General features: G+C 38.5%; 1 protein-coding gene across 4 annotated transcripts in view; it reads right to left on the reverse strand.

Annotated features, from left to right (window-relative positions):
- Positions 1-27993, reverse strand: part of CDK6 (cyclin dependent kinase 6) — a 121206-nt gene that overhangs the window by 49427 nt on the left and 43786 nt on the right. For all 4 annotated transcript variants that reach the window (XM_052692209.1, XM_052692210.1, XM_052692212.1 and 1 more), the window contains exon 4: positions 18124-18291. In XM_052692209.1, the coding sequence (XP_052548169.1) occupies positions 18124-18291 (168 nt within the window). The remainder of the gene's footprint in view (positions 1-18123; positions 18292-27993) is intronic.

A 27993-nucleotide genomic window follows, 5' to 3' on the forward strand; every position in this document is an offset into this window, starting at 1 on the left:
TCTTACTCACTCACACCATCAATTGAATACAAAGCAATTTTGCATCTGAAAACACAACAGACATCTAATTGAATCTCCCTTTCACACCAAGGCCACTTTATGACTAAAAATACTGTGTCATAACAGATTTTTGCTGTGTGGGCAATTCTGCTTTCCTGGAAAATGGTGCCGTTTCCTTCAGCTGAGGTTTGACTGATACTGAACTAGTTGACATGACATAAAAGTTTGCTCCCCACAATTCTTCAGGTGCAACTGATTGCCAAACAAAACATCTAAGGATGTAGGTCTCACCATATGAGTTAATTGCAGCACACTGAGCTGAGGCCCTGGTTTCTGCGTGGATACGTCTTCATTGCTGCAGGCCATTGAAAGAAACCCCATTAGAATAGGTGGTAACTCTAGTAGGTAAAGCTAAGTTAGAAACTGCCTCTCTTCAAGTCACAGGACTGAAGTCCTCGTTGTCTGATTTTGACTGCAGGTTCAGTGGCTGATGAGAACATTAAAAACCTCACAGAAACCACTTGGCATATCAAAGGATAGGGGTCCAAAAGCAGTCAAGTATCCTATGGTTTCTATAGCAACTGAGAAACTGTTACCGAAACTCACTCATTTTCCTTTTATTAAATAAGGTATACTGCCATGTTAAGTCTGTAAGTGATCAACGTAGATGTTAGTGGTTAGTTCATCCACAAAGCCATCATCAAAATGGAAAAGCACCATTAAGATTTTCTGTCTAAGGCCACATGGGCACAAAGATAATGAGGCAAGCCACAATGCCTTAAATGAAGGTAGGACTTTTAAAGGTTTCTGGAATGTCTTGTAATTAGTTTTAAAATACTACATAATTGAATTGGAACAATTCTGTTTGCAAAGCACCGTTAGCAGAGAAAAGAACAGAACTTATGTCATTTGTCACATTAATTGCAAATTTGGGGTATAATATTTCACATTTTCACCAGGAAAGAACGTCTGCCATGTGGCAAATAAACTGCTTGCATATAAAAAAGAAACATCGCCTGTCCAGAGTGCAAAGCAGCAGAACTCAAACACACTTTCTTGTTGGCCTAGACCAACAAGAAACAATAATAAATAAACAAAAACAAGAAGAATAAAACAAAAACAGAGGAAAAAACCAACAGTGACAAATCCCTGACACTGTATTTGTATGGCAGCATTTCCCCTGATGAAGCACTGACTGTCCCTGTCCTCTTTTGCCTCCTCACCTTCTTATTGCTCTCCTGCCTCCCAGCTGGCAATATGTAAGGTATGCATAATGTGCCATTAAATATACTACGTTTGCAGGAAATAAAGAAGTAGGATGCTCTTTATTCTAACCAGAACAGTGCAATTTTAAAAATTACTGAAGTATATTTATGACACTTGGGATAAAACAGCAGTCGAGCTCCTCCTACATCTCCAAATTCCTTCCTCATTTTCACTTCCTGACCAAATAAGCTAGAATGACAATGTAAAAACCCTGAAATTTAATTTAAATGAATTTAAATTGCATTTCTGAGAGGATAATACCCCAAGAATGAAGAACAGTATGCATAATTTACACATTCACAACCATCACAGGGGAGTAACATACTGTATAACATAGCAGGAAGATCTTCCAAGAATCTCCCTTCCCCTGAGGATTAGGTGATAGAGTTAAAATCCTTGATTAGAATTAGCATTTCATCAACTAAGAATAATTAATGTAGTAACTAGGAATTTATCATAGTAGAAACATACAATACTTCTCCATAAACATACAATGTGATAAAGATCTTTAAAAAAGGCTATGAAAAAATACTAGAAATTTGTACAGCCCTTATCACAGTGATGTTCTGGATCTTAAAAGTGAATATTCTCTGCTGAGGGAATTATGACAGCAAAAGCTTAGCTGTAAGAAATTTCTTTCCTGATGTCAGAAAATAAATCTGTAGTTTCCCTAAATGAACTTAACCCGACAGGATTCTGTCATCTTTACAGCCCATCAACTTCAGTTCTGCTGGACAAATGTGGGGATACTTTGCAGTGTCAATACTGTTCCAAGTCCACACATAAACGTACACAATTCACAAAAGCAATTTTCCAGAAGATTGCAGCAGAATCATGCAGGAGGGAACAGTTTTGCTGAGCTCCTCAGTTGGACAACGCACTTACACAAACATATAATTCTGGGAATTCCCAAAGCAGTATTCAGAGCAGGATATTTCAGTCCTGAAATGAATTTTTAGTCAGGTCTGAAGGATATCCCTTCTCCACTTCAGAATGCATCTACCTAGAAATTACTGAGAGGTTGACACTCTCATCTCTGAACGGGTTCCACACATGAAAGAACAAGTAGAGAATCTTCAGAAGAAAATGTTAGACCCAACAAACTTGTATCATCTGTCACACAGTCATGCTTTCTTTTCAGACTTCTGGGTTTAATTACAGCTATCGTCTGTTGAGTTATTCATGTTATTAATCTAATATAAATCAGACAACCTGGTGCTTGCATACTATTATTTCTGCACAATGATGTGAAGAAGTGGAAACAGCAATTCCTCAATGCCATCCTGGAGAATCCAACTGATGAAGAAAGCTCGCTGTAAAGGTGAGGGATGGAGCTATCGGGCAGAGCTGGATGATGTAATCCACTCCAAATACAAGGGAAATGAGAACATTTATACATACAGATTAAGGACAAAAAGCAAAATTCGGGGAAAAAGGTATCACTGCTTGCAAATTCCAACAACAGGAGTTTTTATTGTTGCTCTTCTGTGAGTTTGTGGTAATGTCCAATGCTAGCAATGGGGATAAACCTGAATTAGCACACATCTAGAGTTAGCAGTGTATGACTCCTGCTTTCAGTCAGAGGACCTGACGGTTTGATAGTGCAGGAGTCAATCTGTCGAATGTGGCTATACATAGAATGTGCACAGAGACTTCTCATAGCAGGGTGGGAACTCCACCCCTTTTAGGGCCTCCAGAACTCTCTGCAGGGTAAATATATAGCTGATGTTGCAAACACAAAGTAGTGCGAGAAACTCAGGAAACTCAGGCGCAGTTTAGAAGATGTTTACATTGACTATAAAAATCTGAAAACAGTGTTTATATTGAGAGAGGCTTTCTTCTTTTCTGGCTTAACACAAATTCTTTATCCAAACTTGTCAAAACACAATGTGTGCACTTTCTAATTTTTAATCTGTGTTTACCTGATACAAACATGCATTTTTTCTATAATTATTTTATCTAGTGCAGCTTTTTAATCTGTCACATCTTTCAGTTCAGTTTGAACTTCACTTAATAATGGGGAGATGTTACTATTTTAGTTTTGCTGACAACTGCAGTTATGGATACGTTTTATGTAGCACTGAATGCTGGGGTAGTGGATCTCACTTGGCTACTCTGATTTTTAAATGATGTACTTCAAGTATTACTTAACGTCTTTCAATGCCTCTTCATATTCTTGAGCTGCCACAGAACTTTTCATTCACTCTCTCATTGAAAATGAATCAGCTGCAAGGCCTTGAGAAGCTTACTTTGCTATTATGACACCGTTGTGCTAACACTAGAAAAAAAAAAAAAGCAGTCTGTACTCTGCAAAGTACCTGTGGGAAGTCTGTAGTAAAAGCCCCTGACCTGAGTACATCAAACGCGATTTCTGAAGGTCATTGCTGTTCTCAGTATACTCCACTCCTCCAAAGCAGTTTGAATGTCAGTTCAAAGAAAGTGCTTCTATTTCCCAAACAGAATATGAAAACCTGGACTGAGAACCTGGCCACAGTGCAGCTATAGGCACTGACTGCACCGAAGCTAGGATTTCATGCCCTGGAGATTCAAGAACAGTGTGATGGTTCACCTTCGGCAAAAAGCTAAAGCTAAACCAAGCTTGAAGCTAAAACCAAAAAGAAGTAATTTTTTTGCTCCATGTGTTTTGGAGGGTTTTTTTTGCCTTCATTGATATCTAAAGGATTTTTGCTAGTCAATTGACTACGCCTGCAGACACCAGGCTTCATGTTTAAAACGCGGTTCATATGATGAATTATTTTCCTGCAAATTCATGGATTTTACATTTTCCAATGTTGATGGTAATATAAGTGGATTTGATACGCATTGAAAATCACTCACTAGACCTGAATCCATCTGGGCACAATCCATGATGCTGTTTGCTTTTAATGTCCTCTCGAACTCCAGTTCAAAATACGCTTAAAGCTCACAGCTCACTTCCCACAAACTGGAAAAGTCCACAGTTCAATGACAATTCTTTTGGCTCTGTTCCATCTACTTTATTATGTCTGTAGAAAACTGAGTTGCATTTTTTAATTAACTGCTTCATTTTTTTTTTTTTTCTCACAAACTGGTAAAAACTAGCTTTCTGGATCTGGGTTATGCACAGACTTTGGTCCATTTAACAAGGTCAGACTGTTTATTCTTGACCAAATTCTTTCCCACTGTAAAAAGGTACTTTTAAATGCCACATTCCAAACCCAGTGCCAGTAAGTCACTGAAGCATATTTTCCCACAAGAACTGATACCATGTGCAGGCCCCTCCTTATTTAATTCTGGTGATAAAATTACATAAGGTGCAGGATGTTCTTAGTGTCACAAATCACTTAAATCTCTCTATAGCTTAGTAGCACTGAATCTACACAGCGTTAGCTGTGTCTTTATTAACTTAAATAGTCACATTCATTTCTGAGTGAGAGTGTCTCTTTAAAAACTGAGCAGCATTAAACAGTGAAAGAGAAACAGAAAGGGAATTGAATACTAAATTTAAATAGAAGGTAAGGATAAACCAAATGCAAAATATTTTCTGCTGATTTAAAGAGAGACCCTCTCATTCACCTTATGATTTGGTTTAGTCCAATGAAGCCATGCTGATTTATACCAGCTGAAGTACATGGTCATTCTGATGCACAGATGTAAGAAAATGCAAACTAGCAAAATACTTCCTATTTCTAAGCTATGCTTCCAAAATGTTTTTCATTTGATGGAACTGAAGTATAAATATGTAAACACAATTAAAGAAAAAAACATTACATGAAAAAGATACGTCTACTTCCGATCCTCTCAGACTACTTGTTAAACTGAGCAAGTTTTGAGATATGCTTTTCTTCTTAATGCAAGATGGCATCTAGATCGTGCCAGTATACTACACTGCACACTAAGATGTTCACAATTTCCAGCAATCTTCTCCATTTTAAGAGTGACTTAATTGGTTCTGTTCTCTCAAATGCATTGTGGAACTGAACACGTAAGAACAATGTTACAAATGTGCTTCCAAGTACTGCAAGGTTCGAAACCATCTTATCCTCAGACATACTATCACTGAAATGACAGCATCAGTGATGGAAGAATCTTCCCTGAAGTGATCAATAACATATTAGTAAAGCAGCCAAAATTGCACCATCCCTACAGAACATAAGAATAAATATGTACTGCCCTCAGTGAGTATTAGAACAACTTCACTCGAGTACTCAGAGTGAAGCAGATTAAAAATATAGAATAATCAGGTAAAGTGTGTTCGATCATACTTTGATTCAAACGAAACACATGAAAAAAACACATTCTCAAGTTAAAAAATTTTCCTACCAGTTTTTTTCACCAAAATCTTTAACACGACTGTATATGCTCTAGCATGAAATCTATGCCCTACTCCTATCTTGCACTGGAAGAACTCAGTCAACACTGTCCAACAGAAAGATCTTGAAAAATAAACAAACAGAACCATTTTTCAATGAAGAGTGGCCTTAAAATTCTTCAGAAAAACTACTTGTTTTCTATACTTTGTAGTGAACCCTGTAAGAATGCTAAAATATTTCATCACCATCCCTAAGAAATGGCTGGTTTTATGCCAAAGTGAACTGAAGTTTGCCTTTTCCATATTGCAAGTTAGTAGTACTAATACAAAGTCGCACTCAGTGTTACTGGTATTCCAAGTAGATTCAGACGCATTATTATTCTTTGAAAACCATTACTCTGAGTGGTACTATGGAAAGTTCTTGTTATTCTATAAAGTCTCAACTGATTTATGGTACTCCCCAAAATATTACACATTGGCAGCTCCTGACAGCTTTCATTTTCAATCTTACTTTTGGGGTAGTAAGTCTCTTACAGACTTAGGTCTTGCATTTTCTTATATTCAGAAACTTTCCATTATGTATATAAAAAGTATACATAGAAGAAAGATATTTTATGCTGGTTTTTTTGTTTGTTTGTTCGTTTTGTTTTTGTTTTTAAGATGGAACATCCTCAGGCGAAATTACTTTATAGTTTCTGCTTGAAAATCTCATCAGCATAAGGACTCCTATATTTTTGTCAGAGGGAGGAGGAGCAAATGACATGAGGTGATGACAGAAGACAAGTATTTTTTTTTCATTCTGTTTTATAAAAAAGTGTAGAAAATCCTCTTTCCTCTGAACAAAACAAACAGCAGGACATAGTTTTTCTCCAGGACTTATTCCAAATACTCCATTCAGATCAGAAGGTCTCAGCTTTCTCAACGTTTTGCTGTATATGTTAGTTCTGACATCTGAGTGTTACTTGTGTGTGCACTGCTTGCACTGCTTCCAACTGCTTCTGTCTCTCTCACACAGATATCTTCTCAAATACAAACTGCTTTTCTGCACTTCCATTCAGATTTCTGCCAAACCTGCTCACCCACATAGCTTAGATTCCTTGCATATGCCTTGTGTTTTGGGTGGGAGCTCTCAGTATTTCAGCTATATATTCCAGAAAAGTACTTAATTGCTTTTACAGATTTATCCAAAACTAACGTCTGCATTTATACTTCAGTTAGACTTCATTTCACTGGGAGCTGTCTCAGCTCTGCCCACATCTCGATGGAATTCTTGATAAGTGATGTTCTTTGTGACTCACCCCAAACACAGAAGGAAGAGTCCAGACAGCAGCAGTAGCAGGACAGACTTGGGCTGGACTCATCTCATCTGACCTCAGACTGGACTACAATGTAGATATTCACATCTCAGCTGGTCACACTCAGCAGTCAATGGAAAGAAGTACATACTTTTAAGAGTCTGACTCAGCTGACCTGTGTTAAATGTCGTCTTTAGGAAGAGATATGCCGCCCTTCATGTTCCTGATTACACTGATTAGTACATCTCCTTTGATTACTACTAGGCTCCACTTGTGATCTGCTTGACTTTAACCACTGTTAACAGCCAAGGTGGAAAACAACATTATGAGTATTGTACACTCATTGCAATAAGCATTAATTCTTTTGAGTAAGGTATTTATTTTGCATGTTAACAGGCATACCAAATGTTATTCTATCATATTTTTCTGAACCAGAGCTAAGAGTAAAGCCCAAAATTAGATGAAGGCACACTTCTGCCTATGTATTTATTCAAAAAAATATTTCATCTTTCTTCTCATCAGCAATAACTTGGCTGTTTAGATGGCAGACTTCTGCAGTTAGACTCTAAAATGGGACACTCAAGTGCAGATTACATTATTGATCAATTAAAAAAACAAACAAACAAATAAAACTTTTCTGCTTCCTGAGCAGAAAGTTCCTACTCCCCTTATTTCTCTTCTAAATCTACAACATGACCCCAAAACAAAATCAACATGAATTTGCACATTTGCCTTCCCTTCTTTCCTGCCTGAGATTTTAGTCACTAGATTCCCTGCTCATATTTTCTAAGCTTAAGGGGCATTTCCATAGACTGTATATGTAGAACAACTTTGCCCTACATTCGTTACAGAAGTACAGACAGCAAAATCCAAAATTATCATTAGGTGTTCCACTGCTTTAGCTACTGTCTTACGCTGAAATTCTATATGCTACATTTTCAAATTTAATTTTCCTAATTTTTGCAATGCACAACTTCTGTGTGCATTTGAGAACAAATAAATGTTTTATTTTCAGGCATCCTATTGAACTTTTTAGGGAGGCTTGTCAGTAAATAGTTCATGGCCTTTCTACGCTTCACAGAGACAGTTACACACATTAATATCCTGGTATCTGCTGCTGTTCATCTGTCAGACCTAAACAAAAACTCAAGCCAATGCATGTACCTGCAAGGTCTGGAGGAACTTCCTGAACTACTTTGGAAGTTTTTGTTAGATAACTATAAGGTTATGCCCTGACTAGTCTTGTAATTGTGAAAAGCATTCTGTATTTATCTTTCATGACACTTACATTTAATTGAATTATTCCTTATTCTTGGAACTGATGTCATTTTTTCTTGCTTTATAAATTACACTTTGTCCTTGCCTACAAACACGATTCATTGTATCACAATCTCCTTTTTCATTCCTTCTTCTAAACATGGAACTCTTCTGCTTGAGTTTCAGACAAGCTGATTCTATGGTAGCTTATCATGTTCTGATTCCTCTCAAAAGGAAAAATAAAAAGGAAATATTCAAGATCCACAGCAAATCTCACAGATTCTTACAGTGCATTTGACTTTGTTTTATCTTCATTGCAATTCCAAATCATTGCTAATATGTCTTGTTAGGCTCCATGGTATCTGTGTGCTAGAAGAATACAAGCATCCTCAGGTCTCTCTTCCCCCTCTCTCTGGCTCTTAGCAGTGCTCAAACATACTAAGGTTGCTAGTTGTCCTTGACTCATATATCACAGCCTGACAGCGTCCCTGAATAGCTGAAGCTGAGTATGAATTCTGAAGCATCATCAGAGCTGGGCTGCCTAGGAGGACTACCAGAAAGTTCCTTTCTGTGCCTTTTTCCCACTATTCATTCAGGGTACAACGCCGAAGTCAAGAGTCCCAATTTTCCCATATTTTCATGTGTGCATTTCTGCTATTTGAGCTGGGAAATAAGAAGTTGTCAGGAAGAACACTAAGTAAAAGACACAGATACAGTCTCCTGGTTGGTTCATTTTCACATCCAGTTGTTCACTTAACTTCCACAGTAGCCTGTTATTGCTTAATTTCACACAACGCTTTTTCAGCTCAAGTCTTTGTGGCAGGTTATTTCTGTTGCCCAGTTTCAAGTTTATCCAAGCTTTTCTGGCATCCCATATTCCATGGAAAGCCCTCTGGTAGGGGGCAGGTTGGTTGTCATTCACTGATGTCACTTGCCAAATCCATTCGTTTTCCACATGGGGAACGCTGCAAGCAGACTTCTCAATCCATCTGGACTTTTTCAACAGGCTATCCTGACAAATATTCCATTTTTGCCTTCAGATCATTGTTCACATCTACTTGGGAAACTTCCAGGTGGTCTTTTCACTTCCTTACTGAAACATCTCTCTGTTTTATGTCTCATTTTAATTCTTTGCCGTCTCATGTTAAGCTTTTATTAATTGTAACCTCTTTTTGTTATGTCCTAGGAAATAGAACATAGACCTATTTGTTCTATGTCATCTCAATACAGCTAAGCAGTTCACCACTTCTGCCTTTGCAAAATGATTTCACCCTGATATTTATGCCAGGGTGCGTTATGCCTTCTGACATGCTGAAAGCTGTTTCCATTCAGGGAGGAGCTCAAGAAAGATACCTCTGTTAAACTTGATCATATAATTGACGTAAAGACTTGAAAGGGCAAATACAGAGAATCACTCATCAAGAACAGCCAGTTGCATCACAGAAATTCAGTGAGCTCTCTCTCAGAATCAATTATATTTGTTGCCTGCACTGGTCCTCATATAGGGTGCCTCAGAATCTCAATTCTTGCTTTCTAACTTCCTGACTAAATTAATTTAAGGCTGGTTCACACTGTCTAAATCTCATGACATTGTTCTTTTAGTCATTTTCTCCTTCTCTGCCCCCTTCCTGATGTTTTTGGATATAATTTCCATCTACAAAGTCATGACTGCGTTACATTTAGATTTTTCTTCTGTCTCACAGAAAATAGGATCCCCCATTCTCTAATCAACAGACACCTTCCCTGTGCCCATTCTTGTACAAAATCTTTTCTATTAAAAGAAGAAAGCAAACAGTACACAGTATTCTGGATGAGGTCTGATCAACTAATTTGTGTTGCAGGATCAGTATTTTCTCATTTTTAACAAAATACTCCGCATGTAACAGTCTAAATTTCTATTTGCTATTTTCATGCACCAGACTGGTGACTCGCAAGATGGCTTTGATTTTTGCAGCTTGTTATCAAGCTATTGGTAGATACTCAAAACTTCCATGGTTTAGCAGATGAGTTATCTTCTCACTTTTCACAAGAACTAATGTATACAGCAATATGTAATAGATTTCTCTAGGAAGCCAACTACAAGGCCTTGGACATCTGCTACAATTCAGCATATAAAAACAAAGAATATAATGATGTTAAATTAAGAATGGAAATTGAAGGGTGGACATCGAGGAAACTTTCTGAGACTGATTATATAGAGGTTTTGGAGCAGACTCACCTGGGAAGTTACGGAACCCTTATTTCTTGACACATTTAAAGTTCACAATGGTAAAACATTAAGAATGACATAACAGAACTATCCTGTCTGACTCAGACAAAGACTGGGTGATTTCATGTCTCTTCTGCTTTCAAGCCCTAGAAATTCCATATTGGTGACACTGGTCAAATTCTACATAATGTTAAGCTAAAATTTCCTCTGGTGTACCTGGACAAGGGAATTTTCAGTTAGGAATAACTTCTACAGCAGGAATTTGGCCAGTGAACAGTGAAAATTTATGGATACTTCCCCAGTACAGCAATTTTTTACTGTACATAAAGCCCTGAGAGCATTTCTGTCAGGATGCCTACCTTCACTTCAGAATAACAAGTGCTTAAGGGGAGTATGGCAGTGCTCTGCTCATCTTCCTTTCCCCATCTCACATTCAAGAACACAACAGGCCCATACTTGCTAGCCCTGTGTATTGATAAGAGCATAACCTGGGGCTCTATTTTAGTGTTTCAGGATGGTTTGAAATTATGTGGGAACAGTTTTGTAAATACACAAGGAGAGACCTTGTCAAACAATCAAATTGCTTTCACAATCCAACCCTCTCAATTATCTCTGAGAGTTGTTGTAAAAACAGACCCGCTTAAATCATCAGAAAAATGGTACAAAGAAGATGTAAATCACTGGGTGGGGGAAATGCACTACATATTTTTACATCTGAAAGCAAAAAATAGAAGTAAGAGCCGGCAATATCTGGATGCTCTTCTGTAACACAGAGAAAATGCACACTAGTAATTTTCTGCCATTCTTGCCATTCTGCCATTCCCTACCCCTCTTACACCTAGCCCCCTTGCTTTTTGAGCAATTCAAGCACAACTTGTTCCTTGTAATTCCAGTTCTTCTACACCCTAAGTGAGTTCACCAGATACCTGCATGCAAACTTTAAGTCAGTACTGTGTTACTAACAATGTTTACTGAATCTTGTTAAGCCAGAAAAAAAAAAAAAAAGGAAAATAAAGGGACAAGACAAGAAAGAAGAACATAAGAACATTTCATTTTTTCTTCACAGCAACATGTGGAGGCCTATTCACACTGAATACTTCCTTCTCACACCATGGGAACTGCTCTGATACAAAATAATACCGGTTTTCAACCAGATCTACAAAGAAAATGTCTCACACAAGTAAAATGAAGAGGAACCTAAGTAAAATTACCACGTGTCAGATTCAAAACAAATAATGAACTTGCTTTACAGTATGGAATTTAGCAGCAGCCAAGAAAATAAAATGTCCAAAAAGGAATGAAGGAGATGAATTCGTGGAGGACGAGTCCTTCGGTAATTATTAAAGACAGTGACTGAGATACAACCTCCAGCACTGAAAATTGCTAAATTTCTGATTGCTGGAGTCTGGTTTCTTGATTTTACTCTCCTTCGTAAGCATTCTCTGTTAGACATCATCTTTTGATAAAGAGAATGTTAAACCTTTGGTCTAGCCCAGCAGAAACCTTCTTTGTTCTGATATGAATCGTACAAAGAATTCTGTTTTTTCCTTTTTTTTCCATCAACACAAAGAAGACTAATTCAGCAAGGTTGAACTAGTACAACTGCAGGGCTGCAAACATGCTCAGCTCAGTGTGGACAAACTCTGTAATCACATGAGATATATTCTAATGCTGCAGCCCTGAGAAGAAGTTTATTTGGCACAGAAGACATTCTCAGGTGGAGCCAATTTGCTTGTTTACTGTAAAGTAATTTACTTTCTTTTAAAGATTAAAAGATAGTCTTTTTATGGTTCATGATAGTCCTGGGCCTGAATCACAGCAGAGGGTTGCATTCCCTGCATTCCTAGCAGGTCTCGAGGGTGAGTTATGGTATCAGCTGTGGAGGAACAGCACAGAGCCCTGAACTCAAGCCTTGGCACTTGGAGGTTAAAAGATACTTCAAACATTAATACAGATACAAGTTTTCTTAATGCCAGATACAGTAACAGCCCTAAATGAACCAGTAACTGGTTGTTCATCTCACATCCTCAAAACAGGGTAAGTCGGTGTGAACTGTGAGGTTTTGAAAAATATTTCCGCGTTTCAGTTTTTCTAAGTCCTCAGCTGAAGAACTTCGGCTGTGGTTTCATAACCGATTCCAACAAACCTAAGACTGTGATCTCTATGGAGAGGATGACCCCATCCTTCTTCTCACCCTCCTCTGTCAGTCAGCGCTTTCACTCACATGGCCGTGCACTGATTTGCATTGTCTAATGCAACCGAAGATCAGGAACTCCTTTTTGTGGGGCTCATTTTCAAGTGAACTGTAAGTTCATGACCACTGTCATGAACACACATGACACTGCCAGCAGTGCGTGCCTGAAAGCAGGACCATCCTTTCTGCAGGAGCCAAATGTTGTGTCTACTTATACTGGCTGCGAAATGGCACCCTTAGAATATCATCTCCAGGACGCATTTCTAAGAATAAAACCCTTACTTTGTCTCTCTGTGAGCACTCTTCTAGACAAGTCTACAAGCTTTCAAATATCTTGTGATGGGCAACAAGAATTAATGGTCAGTTTTCAGAATGATTCTATGTCACTATCATGACAATGAACAAAAGCAACTTCTATTTTAATTTTCTGAGTTTGTCTATGTGTATTTCTGCCTTTGGTGTTTTATTAAGCAATCTGTTTGTTCATAGATATTTTCACGTAAATCTGAGTTCTCTTTGTGAACATCTGATTGGAGTAAAATCAACTTAAATATACACTGAAATGATTTTAGTAAGCTACAGAGTTTCCTGTCAGTGCGCTGCTAATTATTTTTGTTCTTAAGATAGCTCCAGAGATAATGACCCATTTTACATGATGGAAATAGTTTTTCCTATATGAGAGGATGCTATCTGGTTGTTTGCTTCACAAAGCAAGATACATGGAGCTTTTATGCATAAGTCTATATTAGTAGGGAAGAGAGATTTTCCTTAAATAAGGCAACCAATTTAATCACAATGTATTCCTACATAACCACAACCTTTCAGCAGCAGCACTCAAAAGCTCAACAACACATATTTTGATCCTTTGACTGGCTGGCTGTGACTCATTTTCCTTTTCAGGGACACTTGGATGGACTGGAGAAATGTACCGTGACGGAAGAGCTAAAGAAGGGCTCAGACCTAAGGTGTTGTGCTTCCTCATATCAGTGAAGACTCAGTGCATACCAAAACGACGTCATCTCCACCTGTCCGAGAAGCAAGACTTATGTTCTTATCAAATCCATATGACACAAAATCCAGCGTTGCTTTACTAATTCCACTGGGGCACCTCTTCACACGGCCCAGACTGTGCCTCTGATTCACCAGAGGCAGGTTCTTGATTAATTTCTGTAGGCTCACCCTTGTGTTTGATGTTAACTGTGAGCTATAAGGAGACTGCTGAATCAGGCTCACTCAGGGTTACCCTACGCCTCTCAGGCTGAAGTTGCAAAGAAGCAGACTCGGGCTTTCCTGGAACATATCTGGCATAGGAACGGACTCTGCAGGATTTATTACATACACATAAATATTTGGATTTTGGGAAGCATAGTGTCATTGAAAGGTGGCTGAATAAAGAAAGGAAAAGATAGAAAGAATGAATCAAAGCAGAAGAAATTTCTCTGTGTTGTTTCCAAGCTCTTAACTATCATATTAGCTCAAACAAGGGCCTACATTCACAGTATTTATTTACTAACAAGTGGCATTTATTAGTATCTTACAGTGCAGCACTGGGCAGAAAACAGGAAAGTGCTCTTTTCTTTTGGAAGAACTTTTTTCCATCTTTTTTATTGTTCCTTTTGTTGCTGTAACTAATTGATATATTATTTTACAAAATAAGCCCAGTTAGTGAAACTTATTTTATGCTCCCTTGCTACTATACCAACAAAACGAAACCCAAGTTCCTGCATGATGTGACATGTAAACCATTTGTGCTGAAGTGACTGCCAGGAAACGGATGGAAAGTTTTTATCCTGAAGAAAAACACTCAAATAAAATGCTAGCGTAATCTAAAATTATTCACTGACAATAACTATGGGATTTTTGTTTTTTTTTTGTCAATCTAGCAGAGCCCAGCATTAAACATCTTAGGGCATCAGAACAGAAAGTGATACATTGTCCTTTCTGATGTTCAGTAAATCTAAAAGCAAACTTTTTTTTAAAGGGAAGACATAAAACAATTTTGTTTGCATTTCATGGGAAAAAAAACATCAGTAGTGCTGCCATCTAAGGTAAAGCACACATGTTTTCAAAGAAAGCATTGTGTGTTAGTAACATCTTGCCAGTTTCACTCAGGTTCTTTAAGGCAGGTCATGATTTAAAAGCTGAACATCCCCAGCTCCACCTACATGCTATGATCACAACTGTGTGCGCTTATCTCAGCGCTCTGCTGCGCCGTGATTCAGCTTCATTTATTTTCTTTAAGGGAGCTAGAAGTCAGGAAAGGACAGATGAATGGCTTACTTCTTTTTCACTATGCAACTTCAAATTTTCAAGACGGCCACCTGCTCCTTTGTTGAGAGAAAGTTAAAACCGACAGCCCATTTTTCTGAGCCACAGAAAAATGTAGATAGTTCATTAGCTTTTACCATCAGACTCTAAAATTACAAAGTCACATCAATTCACCTCTTCTCTCCTATGGAGCTTCTCTGCTATCACAAAGCCTATTCAAAATTTCCCCAAGGGCCAAGACCAAACACTCAAAAAGAGGCTAACTTAGGATGAAACTGAAAGCGTGCTCTATTATCCTCCATCTGAGACTCCCCGCCCCAACCTCGTTCTCTCTCTCATGCTGTTATTTCAGACCTGTATCAGCACTCAGCCTGACCACAGCTGGTAGCACTGATCTCCACCCTGCCCCCCCAAGGATGCGTAACATTAGTCTGAATCTTTCATTCAGTCACCAAAGAAAATACCAAGAGGTCTCTAAAACGACTGCAGCACACCCAGACAACAGACCTTCAGCACTGGAGAAATAACTGGCTGTCAGAGAGAGCCTGCTTTGAAGTTACCACTTGCAGCACCCACAGCACCAGGGCTGGTTTGGATTGTACTGGATTACTTTCATGGCAAGCTCTTTTTGTCCCAGTTGAAGAGTTCCTTTGTGAGGAAAGAATGAGGATGCATCTTGGGAATGATCTGATACTTCAAAAGATGCTTCTTGTAGCAGTTCATCCTGCAGAAAGATTCTCTTTTGAAGGAAATGTTGCAGAGCCCTTGTGTTGATCACCGTGATAGCACATGCAATGTGCTTTTTATCCTTGCCTGTCTGCATTATCACTTTTTAATAAAGATCCAAAATCAATCCTCGCAAGCTCAGAGTTTTATTAATTGACATATGTTTAGATATATGCTGTTTTTCATAAGGCTGTATTTTTTCTGCAAACACATCAAAACAAATCTGGAATTCAATGAAAGTCTACTCACTGCCTGGCAAGGGTCTGCAATGTAGACTTCATTTTGGGGACAATAAAGTCAGTAATATCTTTTTCTTTGTGTTTAAAAAACAGAAGAGGTTTTTTAAAAAAATTGAATGTTAGTGGAGGAAAAAAGCAAAAAAGGATTAGCACTCCAAAGCAACTTCTCAAAAATAAAAGCTAAGTTCAGAAAAGGAGAATTCATGGCCTTATGGGGCCAGCTAATGCACATATAGTAAGTCTCCAACCAATGCAAATTCTGGAAGGAGCAACGAAGACCGACATTTAAAACCACACATTATCACATTGCAAGGTGTTTCAAAAACCACTATTTTTTTAGCTTAAGAAAGCATACTTTCTCTTAGGCCTGCCATCAGCATGAACATTCTATCAATACACTGTCTTTGGTCACAGCTTTGATTTTTAAAACAGAAAATCCTAATAGAGTAAATTTCAGGTGTGAAGGCCATAATTCATGCCTAGATCCATACACTTTACTTGTCCTTGGCACCTGAATAATTCAACTATTTTAACACTCTTCAGCATAGCTGCAATGACAGTGGCATTGTGTTAACACAAGCCTTCTTGCACATGGACACCATCAGCCTAGGGATCTCTTGTTCACAGCAGTACTAAGGATATCAGCACATGGGTTTTGAGCCACTACTTCCAGCAGGCAAGTATTAGATAACTTGAGCACAGGTATACCTTTCACATAAGAATTCTGGCAGTGTTCTCATACAAGCAGATCTTGGTACGGTTTTATCACAGTAAGTGTATTAGGATGCATTAGCGTTGTATTTCTGGGTCTTCTGACCTTCCTTCCTATGCAGGCTACATGATCAATCATGGACAAACTCCAGCACAGTTCTGTAGATGTTTTCTCCTCATGTAATGCACAGCTTTCCAAAAGCACACTGCTGGCAGCCATAGATAACTCCACAGTTTTAGTTTAAGGGATTTCATGGATCAACAGAAACAAACACTCACAACTATTACTGTTTCTGACTAACTGATGAAAGATTACAGGAATTTAAGAACAACCTTTCTCTCCTTTTCTTCAGAGCTTTGTTTTGACTTACAATATTATCAGCCCTCCCTGTCCTCAGCTGAGATATTCTTTCAGCTTTGGTTTAGGCTACAACCTACAAGCAATGGAAGAAAAAACCCAAAACCAATCCTGAAGCACAAGTTTACTTATGCTTTATGTGAAGAGGATACTTTCGTACATTGACCAAGATGATGTTTTAGTTTGCTGCTGCTTCCTGCCTTCATGCTACTGATGCCAGAACCTAGGATGTCACTGTTACCTCATAGAGTGGTAGTGAGACTCTTACAGCAGTAACAGTGGATTGCTTTTTATCAGCGTGAGCCAGGTTAACTTCTACAGTACAGTGCAAAATGCAAAGTGGACACCTTTCAGATTCTCTTCTCCTTTTCTCCCTTGCCTGCCTTTAGCATAGGTAATAATACCACAGCAGTTGTGATACTTGGAACACAAAATAGAAAATTATTCATGAGCAAGCAACAAAAACAAACAAATGACAACCAACGTGTACACAGCACTGTTCTTCTTCAATACTCTTAGGTGTGCCAAGCTAACAACAGCTGATTTTGGAGGCAAGGACAGCAAGTGTGGAAACAGGGTCAAAAAGCAAAGGGCTGGCAGAGCTTTCCTACAAGAATGAATGCAGGAGAAGGCCACATCCTCTGGGACTAAGCTCTTGTCTGAGCCAAGGACAAGCAGGGGAGATCCTTGGAGAGGGGCAACAGTGGCAGGGGACCTAGAGATACTGCAAGTTCTCTTTAACAGGTAGTTTGGGAAATAGCTGTGATTTTAGCTGCCAGGTCCACTTCAGCTGCCTCTAACTCATTGCTATGTGGAATCACTTGCTAAAATATGGGAGCAAACACCAAATCCATATTCACACAGATGGGAAATCACAGGTATGAGTGTGGCATTTCCAAAATTATCTGTGTATTTTTTTCAGGCAAGATTACTTCAGCATCAACATGAATTTTATCTCAAAATAGGTATACTTTGGAAATTTTCACCATACTTAAATGGTTTAACATGAAAAACAAGCCCAAATCACAACAGAAGCTAGACTGCAGAGGTTTCAGAAAACTAGCACATACCTATCCTTCAGTGATCAGTCATGATTTAATTTAGAACCAGTAATCAGTAATTGATTACTTTTACAAAGTAACCACAACAAATTCAGTCTAGGCAGGAAAGCAATTGTTTTGCAGACACGAATAACTTCAACAGTAGAGATGGTTTTAGAAGCAGAGTTAAATACTTTACTTATCGGGGCCATAGAGACTAAAGCACTGTGCCAAATTAACAGAAAAATTAAAAGCCTCCAGAAACTTACCACTGATGTAAGAGCCATCTGAAAACTGTAGATTCGTGCAAGGCCAAAGTCAGCTAACTTGATCTGCCCACTGCTGGTTACAAGGATATTTTGGGGTTTCAGGTCCCGATGCACCACACGATGTGAATGCAGAAAATCCAGTCCCCGAAACAGCTGAAGCATCATATCCTAAGTATAAGGAAGAAATCAATACGCAATTATCAAGACAAGGCAAACACCCAGCCACAGTCTGCAGAACTAATTTAAGTAAGTGTTGACTTGACATAAAAACACCTATTAATATAAAATGGGCAGGATATTGCTAGAAACTGTTGACTTGAATAGGTGCACTTATCAAGTTCATGCATCATTTCTAGTTGAATTATTTGTGGTTAATTGTTAAAAGCATAAGGACTGTTCAACAAATTTAAATAACAAAAGCATATCTGCAAAACACAGATCAACTTTTAATGAATGCTGTCCAAGTAAGAAAAATATATTGCAGCTTTTGGGTTTTAACTTTGAACCACGCACCACTTTGCACTTCCCGGCTGTCTGCTTTGTCTTGCCCCAGTGAAGTGAAATCTTGTTATTCACTTCAATAGGCACAGGCTCTGTTTCAAACAGAAAAGCTAATTAAATGACTGTTTTGTCAGAATTTAATGTTACAGTGGGAAAAAATTTTACTTGTCAAAATCCATTCTATAAAATACACTGAAAAGTGCAGAAACTGCTTAGATCAAACTTCAGCACTAAATCAGTGTAATAATTCCCATTTGGCTTTCTGTTATGTTATGGTGATGCAATCTTTCATGACATTTCCACAGCAGAAGACACTATTTCATCTGTACCCATGTTTTCATACTAATCTGTGTAATGTGAAAGGAATGAACTGAGACTCAAAGCTAAATACTAGAAACCCCCAGAATTCCAAATGAGAGGGATAGCATCAGCTTGAGAAGTGTATTTGCAAAACAAATAGCTACAAGGAGATACTGCAGTGAGCAAGAAACAAAAGGAATAAGTTAATTTTTTGTGCGCACTTGACTTGAGTTGAAAATCCAGCCCTGTGTTTGCTGGTAACATATGTGCTTTCCACAAGCAATGCAGCAGGCTCTCTGCCAATCCTCTTATTAGAAACCAAAATGATTTTGAAGAGGTGATGGTATGAAACATAGGGAAAAGGTAGGATAAGCTGAGTTTGGTTGCTTTTGTTCCTATGATCATCACAGGAACAGGCAAAACGTGATATTTTTTACAAGAAAACATTCAAAGTATACTATAACAAAGAATCCTATCTGAAAATTGATTTTAAAATAGCTCAAAACATTCAACTTTATAATATTGCTTTAGCTGGGTGTATTTTTAAGATAAACTTTGATACTGCTATGTAATTTAATATAAAATGAAATGTCCCAAATCATCACCACAGAAAATCTTATATAATGTATAAATACTAAGGCTGGAAGCTCTAATCCGACCTCTGATAAAACATGCCCATTATTATATACAGCCTACAACTTCTTCTGCCAGACAGTAGTAACAGTGGGCTGTTGATACAGAGATCAGTTTTGATTTGAAGATTCAAACGATGAAGAAACTAACATGAAACTATGGAATCTGTGGCAATATTTAATTATCATGACCACTGAAGGATGGTGGTAAACTGAGCTCTCAATTCTGACACCTTTTATTTCCTTTGCTTCCCCAGGAAAAGCAGAGATCTGGTCATTTTGATAACTAGCTTAATAGGATTTGCTCCTCTAAAACAAACATACAAAGTGTAGTGAATCTTCTTGTATTTTTGTAATTTCCCTTTGCAACTTGGAAATATGTGGAAGAGCTACGACTACAACCCTGCGGGTCGCCAACACCAGCAGAACTGAAATGCGTCAAACCTAGTCACTATTTTAACTTAAGTCAAATCCCAATAGTCTTTGGACAAGTCTTGAAGAGTTACAGAAGATATCAAAAACACTTAACCATACGGTTATCCTATGCACGTCCTTAAGGTTTTCACTAAATTTGGGTCTAACTATTTTATTCCAGACAAACATGATACCAGAAAAAATAACAACCCAATTTAAAGAACTTCAATATTAGTCAGTAGACCCTGGCAAGTCCCTTTTTGTGACATTTCTGCATCCTATTCATTTGTCAAGAATGTAAACTCATTCCTGCAGTTACCAAATATATCAAGAATTTTCTCATGCTGTTTCTGTTTCATATTTCTCCCTCAAGCTCAGTGAATGTAGTTCCGCTCTGCTAGTGGCAAGTTGCAAGCAATGTCTTCAGTTTCTGAATTCAGAATCTTCTTCCAGACATGCATCAAATATATTATATGTATATGAAAAAGGATACTGGTATTTCATTCTCTCCTCCCACAGGACTGAAAAGATGAATAGCATTAACTGAAGCTCTGTTCGCACACACAGGAAAAGATGTGCAGCAGAAAAGTGTATCAGGAAAATGTACACAAAAAATGTATAAAGGAGGAAAACTGGGGAAAAAAGTGCTATATTTCTTCTCCAAGGAAATTCAGATTTACTCCATATAGGCTATTCTCTATTATTCATTTTGGACAGTTAATTATGCTCTTTTGTTTGCCTTGTTGTTCAGTATTGTACATATGAACAGATTTCAGCTGAAAACTTGCAAGACTGTTTTAGAAGGACAGCAAAGAAGGCCATTTTAGTGTAAAAAGACCATTTGCCCTTTGTGATTCCTTATTCCCCTGTTTTAGAATTCTCAGCCTGCCAGGTAAAGAGTTGAAACCCAAATTACACAACAAAGTCTTATTATTATGCACTTTAAATGCCGAATGCCAAATGGTGGTCAGAATTTGATATCTGTTTGTATCTGTTTATTAGAAAAAAAAAAAGAATAACAAACTGACTTTTCTTATCAAAGCAAGCAAAAGAGAAAGCTTTTCTTTTTTAAATCCATAATGAATTCTGCTGTCCAGAAGCTTGGTCTAGAAACTTCGGCCTCACATTTAGAAACTATTTCATACTCTTAGTAAAGTACTTGCAAGAAAGTACTTGCAACAAAGTCTTGGCTGTTTTCTTGTGTGTTTTCTTTGACAGCATTACTAACTTCAAAAGCCACTAACATTTGCTAGCCAATTGCATAAAGGTTGTAAGTATGCACAAAACACATCTCTAGCTAACTAGATCAGAACAATTTCCCTCATCCAGTGCATCCAGTTTTATTAGCATTATCCCAATTGCCACAATTTGTTCTTTGTCTGCGTTTCCCTGAGATACTTTCTACTATGCCTTGGCATACCATATGTTTGATTTGCAGTTCAAATCACAATTCATAAATTAATTGAAAAATGATACAGTTCTATTTGACAAATGAGAAGATTCATTTCTTAGCAGATTTGAGTAGCAAGATCTAGCAAGTCATTCTCTAATCTCAATCAGATATGCTTTGGTTATTTTATATTTACAAATAGATTCCAAACTGTGACTAGAATAGCTGTTGCCTGAGTTTAAAATATATATATTATTCCACTGTGATTGGTTTCAGGTAATCATGATCTTAAAAAGTTTTCCCTTTTCAGGCTGCATTTTCAAAGTAGTCTATGCACAGAACTAAAATATTTATCTGTAACTACTAAAAACTGAGCTATTTTGGGATGCAATGAACCAAAATACTTTCCTTAGAGGCAAAAATGTAGCTACAATTTTGCAAAAGTCTTATAATGGAAACAGTAAGAAGCAAAAGTTGTTATGGAAATGACACAAGTTTTGTATGTTCCACCACATATGGTATTGGTGATGGCATTCCCAAATCTGGAATATTAAATAAAATATGAATATTTACTGAATGCTGGGACCAAATTATGAGAAAATTTTCAAGTAGTACCATATCATATCAATAATACATAAAAATATACTTATTTCTGCTCATAATTGGCCCCCAGTACTGATGAGGACAGGGACAGATTTGGACTAGCGTGAGCAGCTGCTGCTGTTGCCTCTACCACAGATGGGATTCACAGCTTACCTCTAACTCAGGTGCGAGAGGCAAAAGCCTTGATCTCCTCCAGACTTCATCTCCTCTTCTTCCTATCCTTTCTTGGCCCTCGCTCTTAAACTTCCTGCAGCTTCTGATCTACACGTCCCTTCCAAGTTACTGGTTTCGAAAATACCACTCTGATACTTTAAGAGCTCCCCACCATTATGATTTCCAGCTAACATTATCTGTCACTTGCCTGCAATATCTTACTTGTTGTCTAAGGCCAGACAGATTCTCTGCAGAACTCACACAGTATTTATCTCCATTCACTATTAGGCCCCATATACCATAGGGAATCACAAGGAAACTTTTCCACAAACATTTTCACACAGAGTTTGCAGCATACAGAAGAGGAGGGAAAGGAGGAGGTGCTTCATGACAGAGCAGATATCTATCTGCACAGCAACCCGTGGAGGATCCATGCTGGAGCAGGTGGATATTCCCAAAGACGTGGCCCTTGCAGAGGACCCATGCTGGAGCAGGTGAAAAGGAGGAAGGAGAGGCAGACAGAACTGTTAGGAGCAGACAGCAGCCCAACAAACATTACCCCCTGCAGCCCTTGGGGAGGAGAGGGCTCATGAGGGATGTGAGTCTGAAAACAGGCAGTGGAAGGGGTTGATTTTAAACTGCTCTTTTAATATTTGCTTTTTTCTTTCCCAGTACCCAAATTAATAATGAAATACTTATTTTAATCAGCATTAAACTTAAGACCAAAGCAAGTCTGTTTTAACCCTGACAGTAATTGATAAGCGATTTCCCCATTTCATCTCAGCTAACAAGTTTTCTCATTCCTGCTTTTCTTCTTTTCTTTTCTACTCCATTGCACTGAGGCTGGGGGGGGCAGGGAGTGGCTGGGTGGGAGTTTGGTGTCTAGCTAAGGCTAACCCACCGCAGTGGTAAAGCTATAGATGCTACATTTTCTCTTTGTATAAGGGTACACAGGGATAGGCAACCTGAAGGGAAGTGCCAAGAGTAATATGCCTTCAGAGACCACCTGCACCCATATGTAACATACACATAAGAACTCATAATGCAAAGCTTACAATTCCACTCTATTGACTAAAGGTAAAGAACAAAAAGCTTTTATCCAGATTCACCTTTGTCAATCAGCATAAGTTCCTAACACCAGACAAAGTGAGTCATAGAAGCCCATAAACATAGTCAATCATACCACCAAATACAAGCAGTATGTAAAGATCCTTATCAGCTACAGATCAACCCTAAATTTGAACTAAAGCAATGCTGGTTTGTTTGTTTGTTTTTGTTTGTTTGTTTGTTTTTTCCCCCTGGCCTATTTTCCCACGCAATTTCTGTGCTAATGTTTGGTAAAAGACCACAACCCTCTGGGATCCCTTCATGTTTCTCTTGTTCCTCTGAGGAGTATCTCATTCACCTGCCTCCTCTACCCAGCATTTCCACTTATTTGTATCTCGTCTTTCTATTTTTGCAGAGCAGAACGGAATGCCTATTTTGGATGGCAGGTGTTGGGATACTCGTCCTGAACATTCCCCGTGGGAGTGTTTGCATAAGAGACAACCGCAACAAAGAGGACAAGTTTTAGACTGCAACATGTAATGAATCAGTCAAGCCAGGTTGATGAAGAGGCTCACTCTGCCTCTTACCAAACAGCAGAACAGAAGAGGAGCAGAATGAGACCTCCTTCATATCCACAGTATTATTCCGAACTCCCAGCCATCAAATTGCTTTCATTTTAAAGGATGTTTTTCAAACATGCTAGCACAGAAGTTTAAAGAGCTCCCACTTTCTCTGGGGCCTATTTTTGAAGCAGAATAATTACAGCACTTCTATGGTTATACTTTGTAACAAACAGTCAACATTAATTAATGCCAAAAAAAAAAAAAAGAAAAAAAAGGCATTCCTGAGGAGTTACACACTACAGATACATGAATAGCAGAAGACATGATTAATGTTGTTACACCGAATCCCAAAAGCATTAGTAATAATTTAGTGACTCCCAGCTAAATGCAGTGATTTTCTTTTTTAAATCTCGTCCTCACACTGGGCTGGGAAGACATGACACCAGCCTGCCTAGAACTCCATGCAACAGGGTGGCAAGTGAAGCAGTTTGTCACAGCCCTTGAGGCTGCAGGATGCCCTTCCCTCTGCAGCTAGCTGGGTGCAGAGGCTGGCACATGGTAGCAGGAAGAAAGATCCCTGCCATTGTGTCCTTTTCCTGCTCTCCTATCTCATGAGAAAGCCAGTCTGATCAAACTCCTTTTGGGGCATTTTTCCATCCTGGGGGAGGAGGAGGCTATGCTCTGCCTCTACCTAACCCCTATGTAGCCTCACAAGAGTCATCCATGATTCTTTCTAATACATACATAAAAACACATTCTATGTTTCCTTAAACTGGCTAACAGTTTATCTCAGAGAAGTCCGATTGCTTTCCATGGAGTATTCACAGGGTAAGGACTGACCCTCAGAAGTGATTACTGTGATATTTCCTCCAGTTAGAGAGCATGAACTTCACAGTGTATTCAATTTAAATATGTTCATTGTCAGAAAAGAGAAAAAATCCAAATGACCTGCTCACTTAGTCTCAGTCATCGATTTTACACGATAAAATATTCATTTTCTTCTCCCAGAATAAAATACCGTGCAGAAAGAGAAATACAGCAAATTCATTGCATGTATTAATAGCAAAGGAGAACTAATACCTGCCAAGCTTGTTAAAAGAGTTGTCTAATATATTTTTGGTAATTTTTACACTGCTATTCTGCTGGTAAACAATTTGCTGACAATGAAATGATGGTTATACATATTTTTAAATATTAAGTTCACAGAATCACAGAATTGAAAATAAATATTTGCATAATTATTTGTAATTATAAAATTGTTTTAATCCTATCAAAGATACTTTATATAGATAGATAGATGCTTTATAACATTTAGAGTAGATTAATACACATTTAAAATACCTTCTGATAAAGATCTTTTAGACTACTTCTATAACAAACAGATTTAGAATGAGTGATTCTGGATAACCAAATTTTTAGGATGAAGAATGCTACTGACATGCCCTCTCACAAATGCAATGAACAGGGACACCCACATCCAGATCAGGTTGCCCAGAGCTCTGTCCAGCCTGGCCTTAAATGCCTCCAGGGACAGGACATCCACCACCTCTCTGGGCAACCTGTGCCAGTGCTTCACCAACCTCACTGTAAAAAAACTTCTCCCTTACACCCAATCTAAATCTCCCCTCCTTTAGTTTGAAACCAGTCTCCCTTGTTCTCTCACCATAGACCCTGCTAAAGGGTCTGTCCCCTTCTTTCTTACAGCCGCCTTTAGATACTGAAAGGCTGCTCTCAGGTCTCTCCAGAGCCCTCTCTTCTCCAGGCTGAACAGCCCCAGCTCTCTCAGCCTGTCCCTGTAGGAGAGGAGTTCTATCCCTTGGATCTTTTTTGTGGGCTTCCTCTGGACACACTCCAACAAGCCCACGTCTCTCATGTGCTGAGGGCTCCAGATCTGGACGCAGTACTCCAGGTGAGGTCTCACCAGCACAGAGTAGTACATATACTGAATTTGTTTTTTAGTTCACAACCACTGAGATCAGTATGGAAATCTGGCACTATTAAGAAACTGCTAAAACAGATATGCTAAAATTGAAAATTTTCAAGTCCTCTAAACTAATAATCCAGGCCTCCTTAAGGAACGCAGATAGAAGATCACTCAGAACAGTTCACTGAACTCAACTGGGTGCACATACTTGTCCTAATTTAGTCTTAATTATGTAGCCTTTGATGCTGGTCAGCAATGTTTTTTGGGGAATGTCTGGAGCACACCGAAACCATGCCTCATTAGGATCTTCTGCAGTGACACAAATTCACTGGTTCCCTTCTGACTCCGAAGGGGCAGTTGGTGAGTTTATGCAAAGGGACGTGTCACACTTGCTCTCACATAAGAAGCAAAATAGTGGCTCAGTATACAGAAATTCAACGATTTATGGCAAAAATCAAAAAAATCTGAAATGTTTTAAGACTACCAAGGACCTACATAATTCATTTAAAGTTTTCATTCTTCCTGACACCTTGGCTATAAGGCTTTTCATTTCAAATTTCTTGTTTGCTGGTTCATTACCTGGAAGTCAGTTAGCATTACAGTATCAGCTGTTATTCACATTTGATGAGAAGAACTCGCAGCCTACATAACTATTGTCCTACTTATTTTCAGTGATTCAATGTACCAAAAGTTCCTATCAGTGTGGAATTACCAGACATGCAAATGCAACACAACATTTCCTATTTGGCTACTGGCGTTTTAGAAAGAAAATACATGCAAATCAAATGAAAACAGAGGGGAATCTTATTTTAACAATTTGATAGAAACTGGCAAATGTAACACTACCACCAAGACCTGTTCTGGATGTGATTTTTAATTAACGTTTTCAAAGCTTTCCATTCTTTGCATCCAGTAGAAAAAATAATAGAAGACACAGCCCCTAACAGAATGTATAGATCTGGGCCTAGATAAATAAACAAACACAAGTCTTCCCCATTTCTCTTGGCAATATCATGATAATTTTGTACATCCCCAAATATCTTCTGGTTAATCTCTTTTAACATTGACTCCCTATTACGAGCTTTTCATAAGCTATACTAGATACAGTAATATCTCACAGTGCATGCTGCTCTGACAGTTGTTACCTACTCTGTTCTTCTATTTCTGAAAATAGCTGACAAAGATATGAGAAGTAAAATAAACCAAGAAATTCCCCAAACTCTTTACTGGTCCATCTAATTGGGAAGCCCAACAAGAACGACTTGCGATAGCATCTGCAGTTTTTGTGCATTAACTCTGACAACTCTTCTGGCATATGCTTGGGGACTGACACCAGTCAAAATGAAGTATATAAGAGCTACACCAGCACAAGATGTATAGCCTGGGCAGAACTGCAGTCTGAATTTTGGAGAACAACTTTCATATAATTCTAGCTACATTAATTGTCGTGTCTCTCAACAAAGAAAGACAGCCTTCTTGCAACTGATGCTGTGAGCCTACTCCTTCTGAGCCAAGAAGCAGTCTTTCTGTCAGCTAAGTCAGCCTGTTTCTGAGCACTGTGCATATTCCCCTCTCTATCACCCCTCAGAATAGTTTAATTCTTTCAGTTTTTTAAAAAAGTATACTTAGTATATACTTTCTTCCTTCATCTTTGGACACAGTCATTTCCCTTTCAGAGACTTTGCTTCTGCATTCCTAAGCTGTATTTTGGAGGATCTGAAGTGTATCATCACTTGTGACAATTGCTGCAGAAGCTCTCCTGATATAATCACAGAGATTAGTCCATCCGGAAAATTTAGAAAGCTGAATGTGATTCCCTTTAATTTCTTTGTTGTGCTTCTGAGAGGAGTTCACAGAAGTCACTGTCTCACTCCATGCCAGTAGATTATTGATCACTGATGAGATGCTTCTCTTTCAGCATTGCTTGCACCTGCACGTACGAGGTGTTGACCAACATACAAAACCCCTTCCCTGGAGGAGAATGCTGCTTAATCAGCTCTACAGCCACCTTTGTGACGCCGTTGGTCGTAACAGCTCTTTTTAATCTGCACAAACTCCAGGAAGGGTTAAAAATATGGCATATGTTGACAGTCTACACTCCTCGCTAACAGGAAAGACACGTTGCTGTGGGGCCCACATCTCAGCTTCTCCTTCCCTGCAGCTGTCTGTGGATAGCAACTAATTGTATCCACTTGTTTAACCTCAGGGATAACGTCTGGAGGGGACCAAGTGCCACAAGCCTACTTTTTTTTTTTTTTAACGGTCATTTCCTCTCTGGTGTAACTTGCATGACAGCATGTGACAAGCAGAAATTAATGGGGACACTGCTGTGCCAATACCTCT

This window comes from Tympanuchus pallidicinctus, unplaced genomic scaffold (genome assembly GCF_026119805.1).
Source record: "Tympanuchus pallidicinctus isolate F22 unplaced genomic scaffold, pur_lepc_1.0 scaffold3, whole genome shotgun sequence".
NCBI lineage: Eukaryota > Metazoa > Chordata > Aves > Galliformes > Phasianidae > Tympanuchus > Tympanuchus pallidicinctus.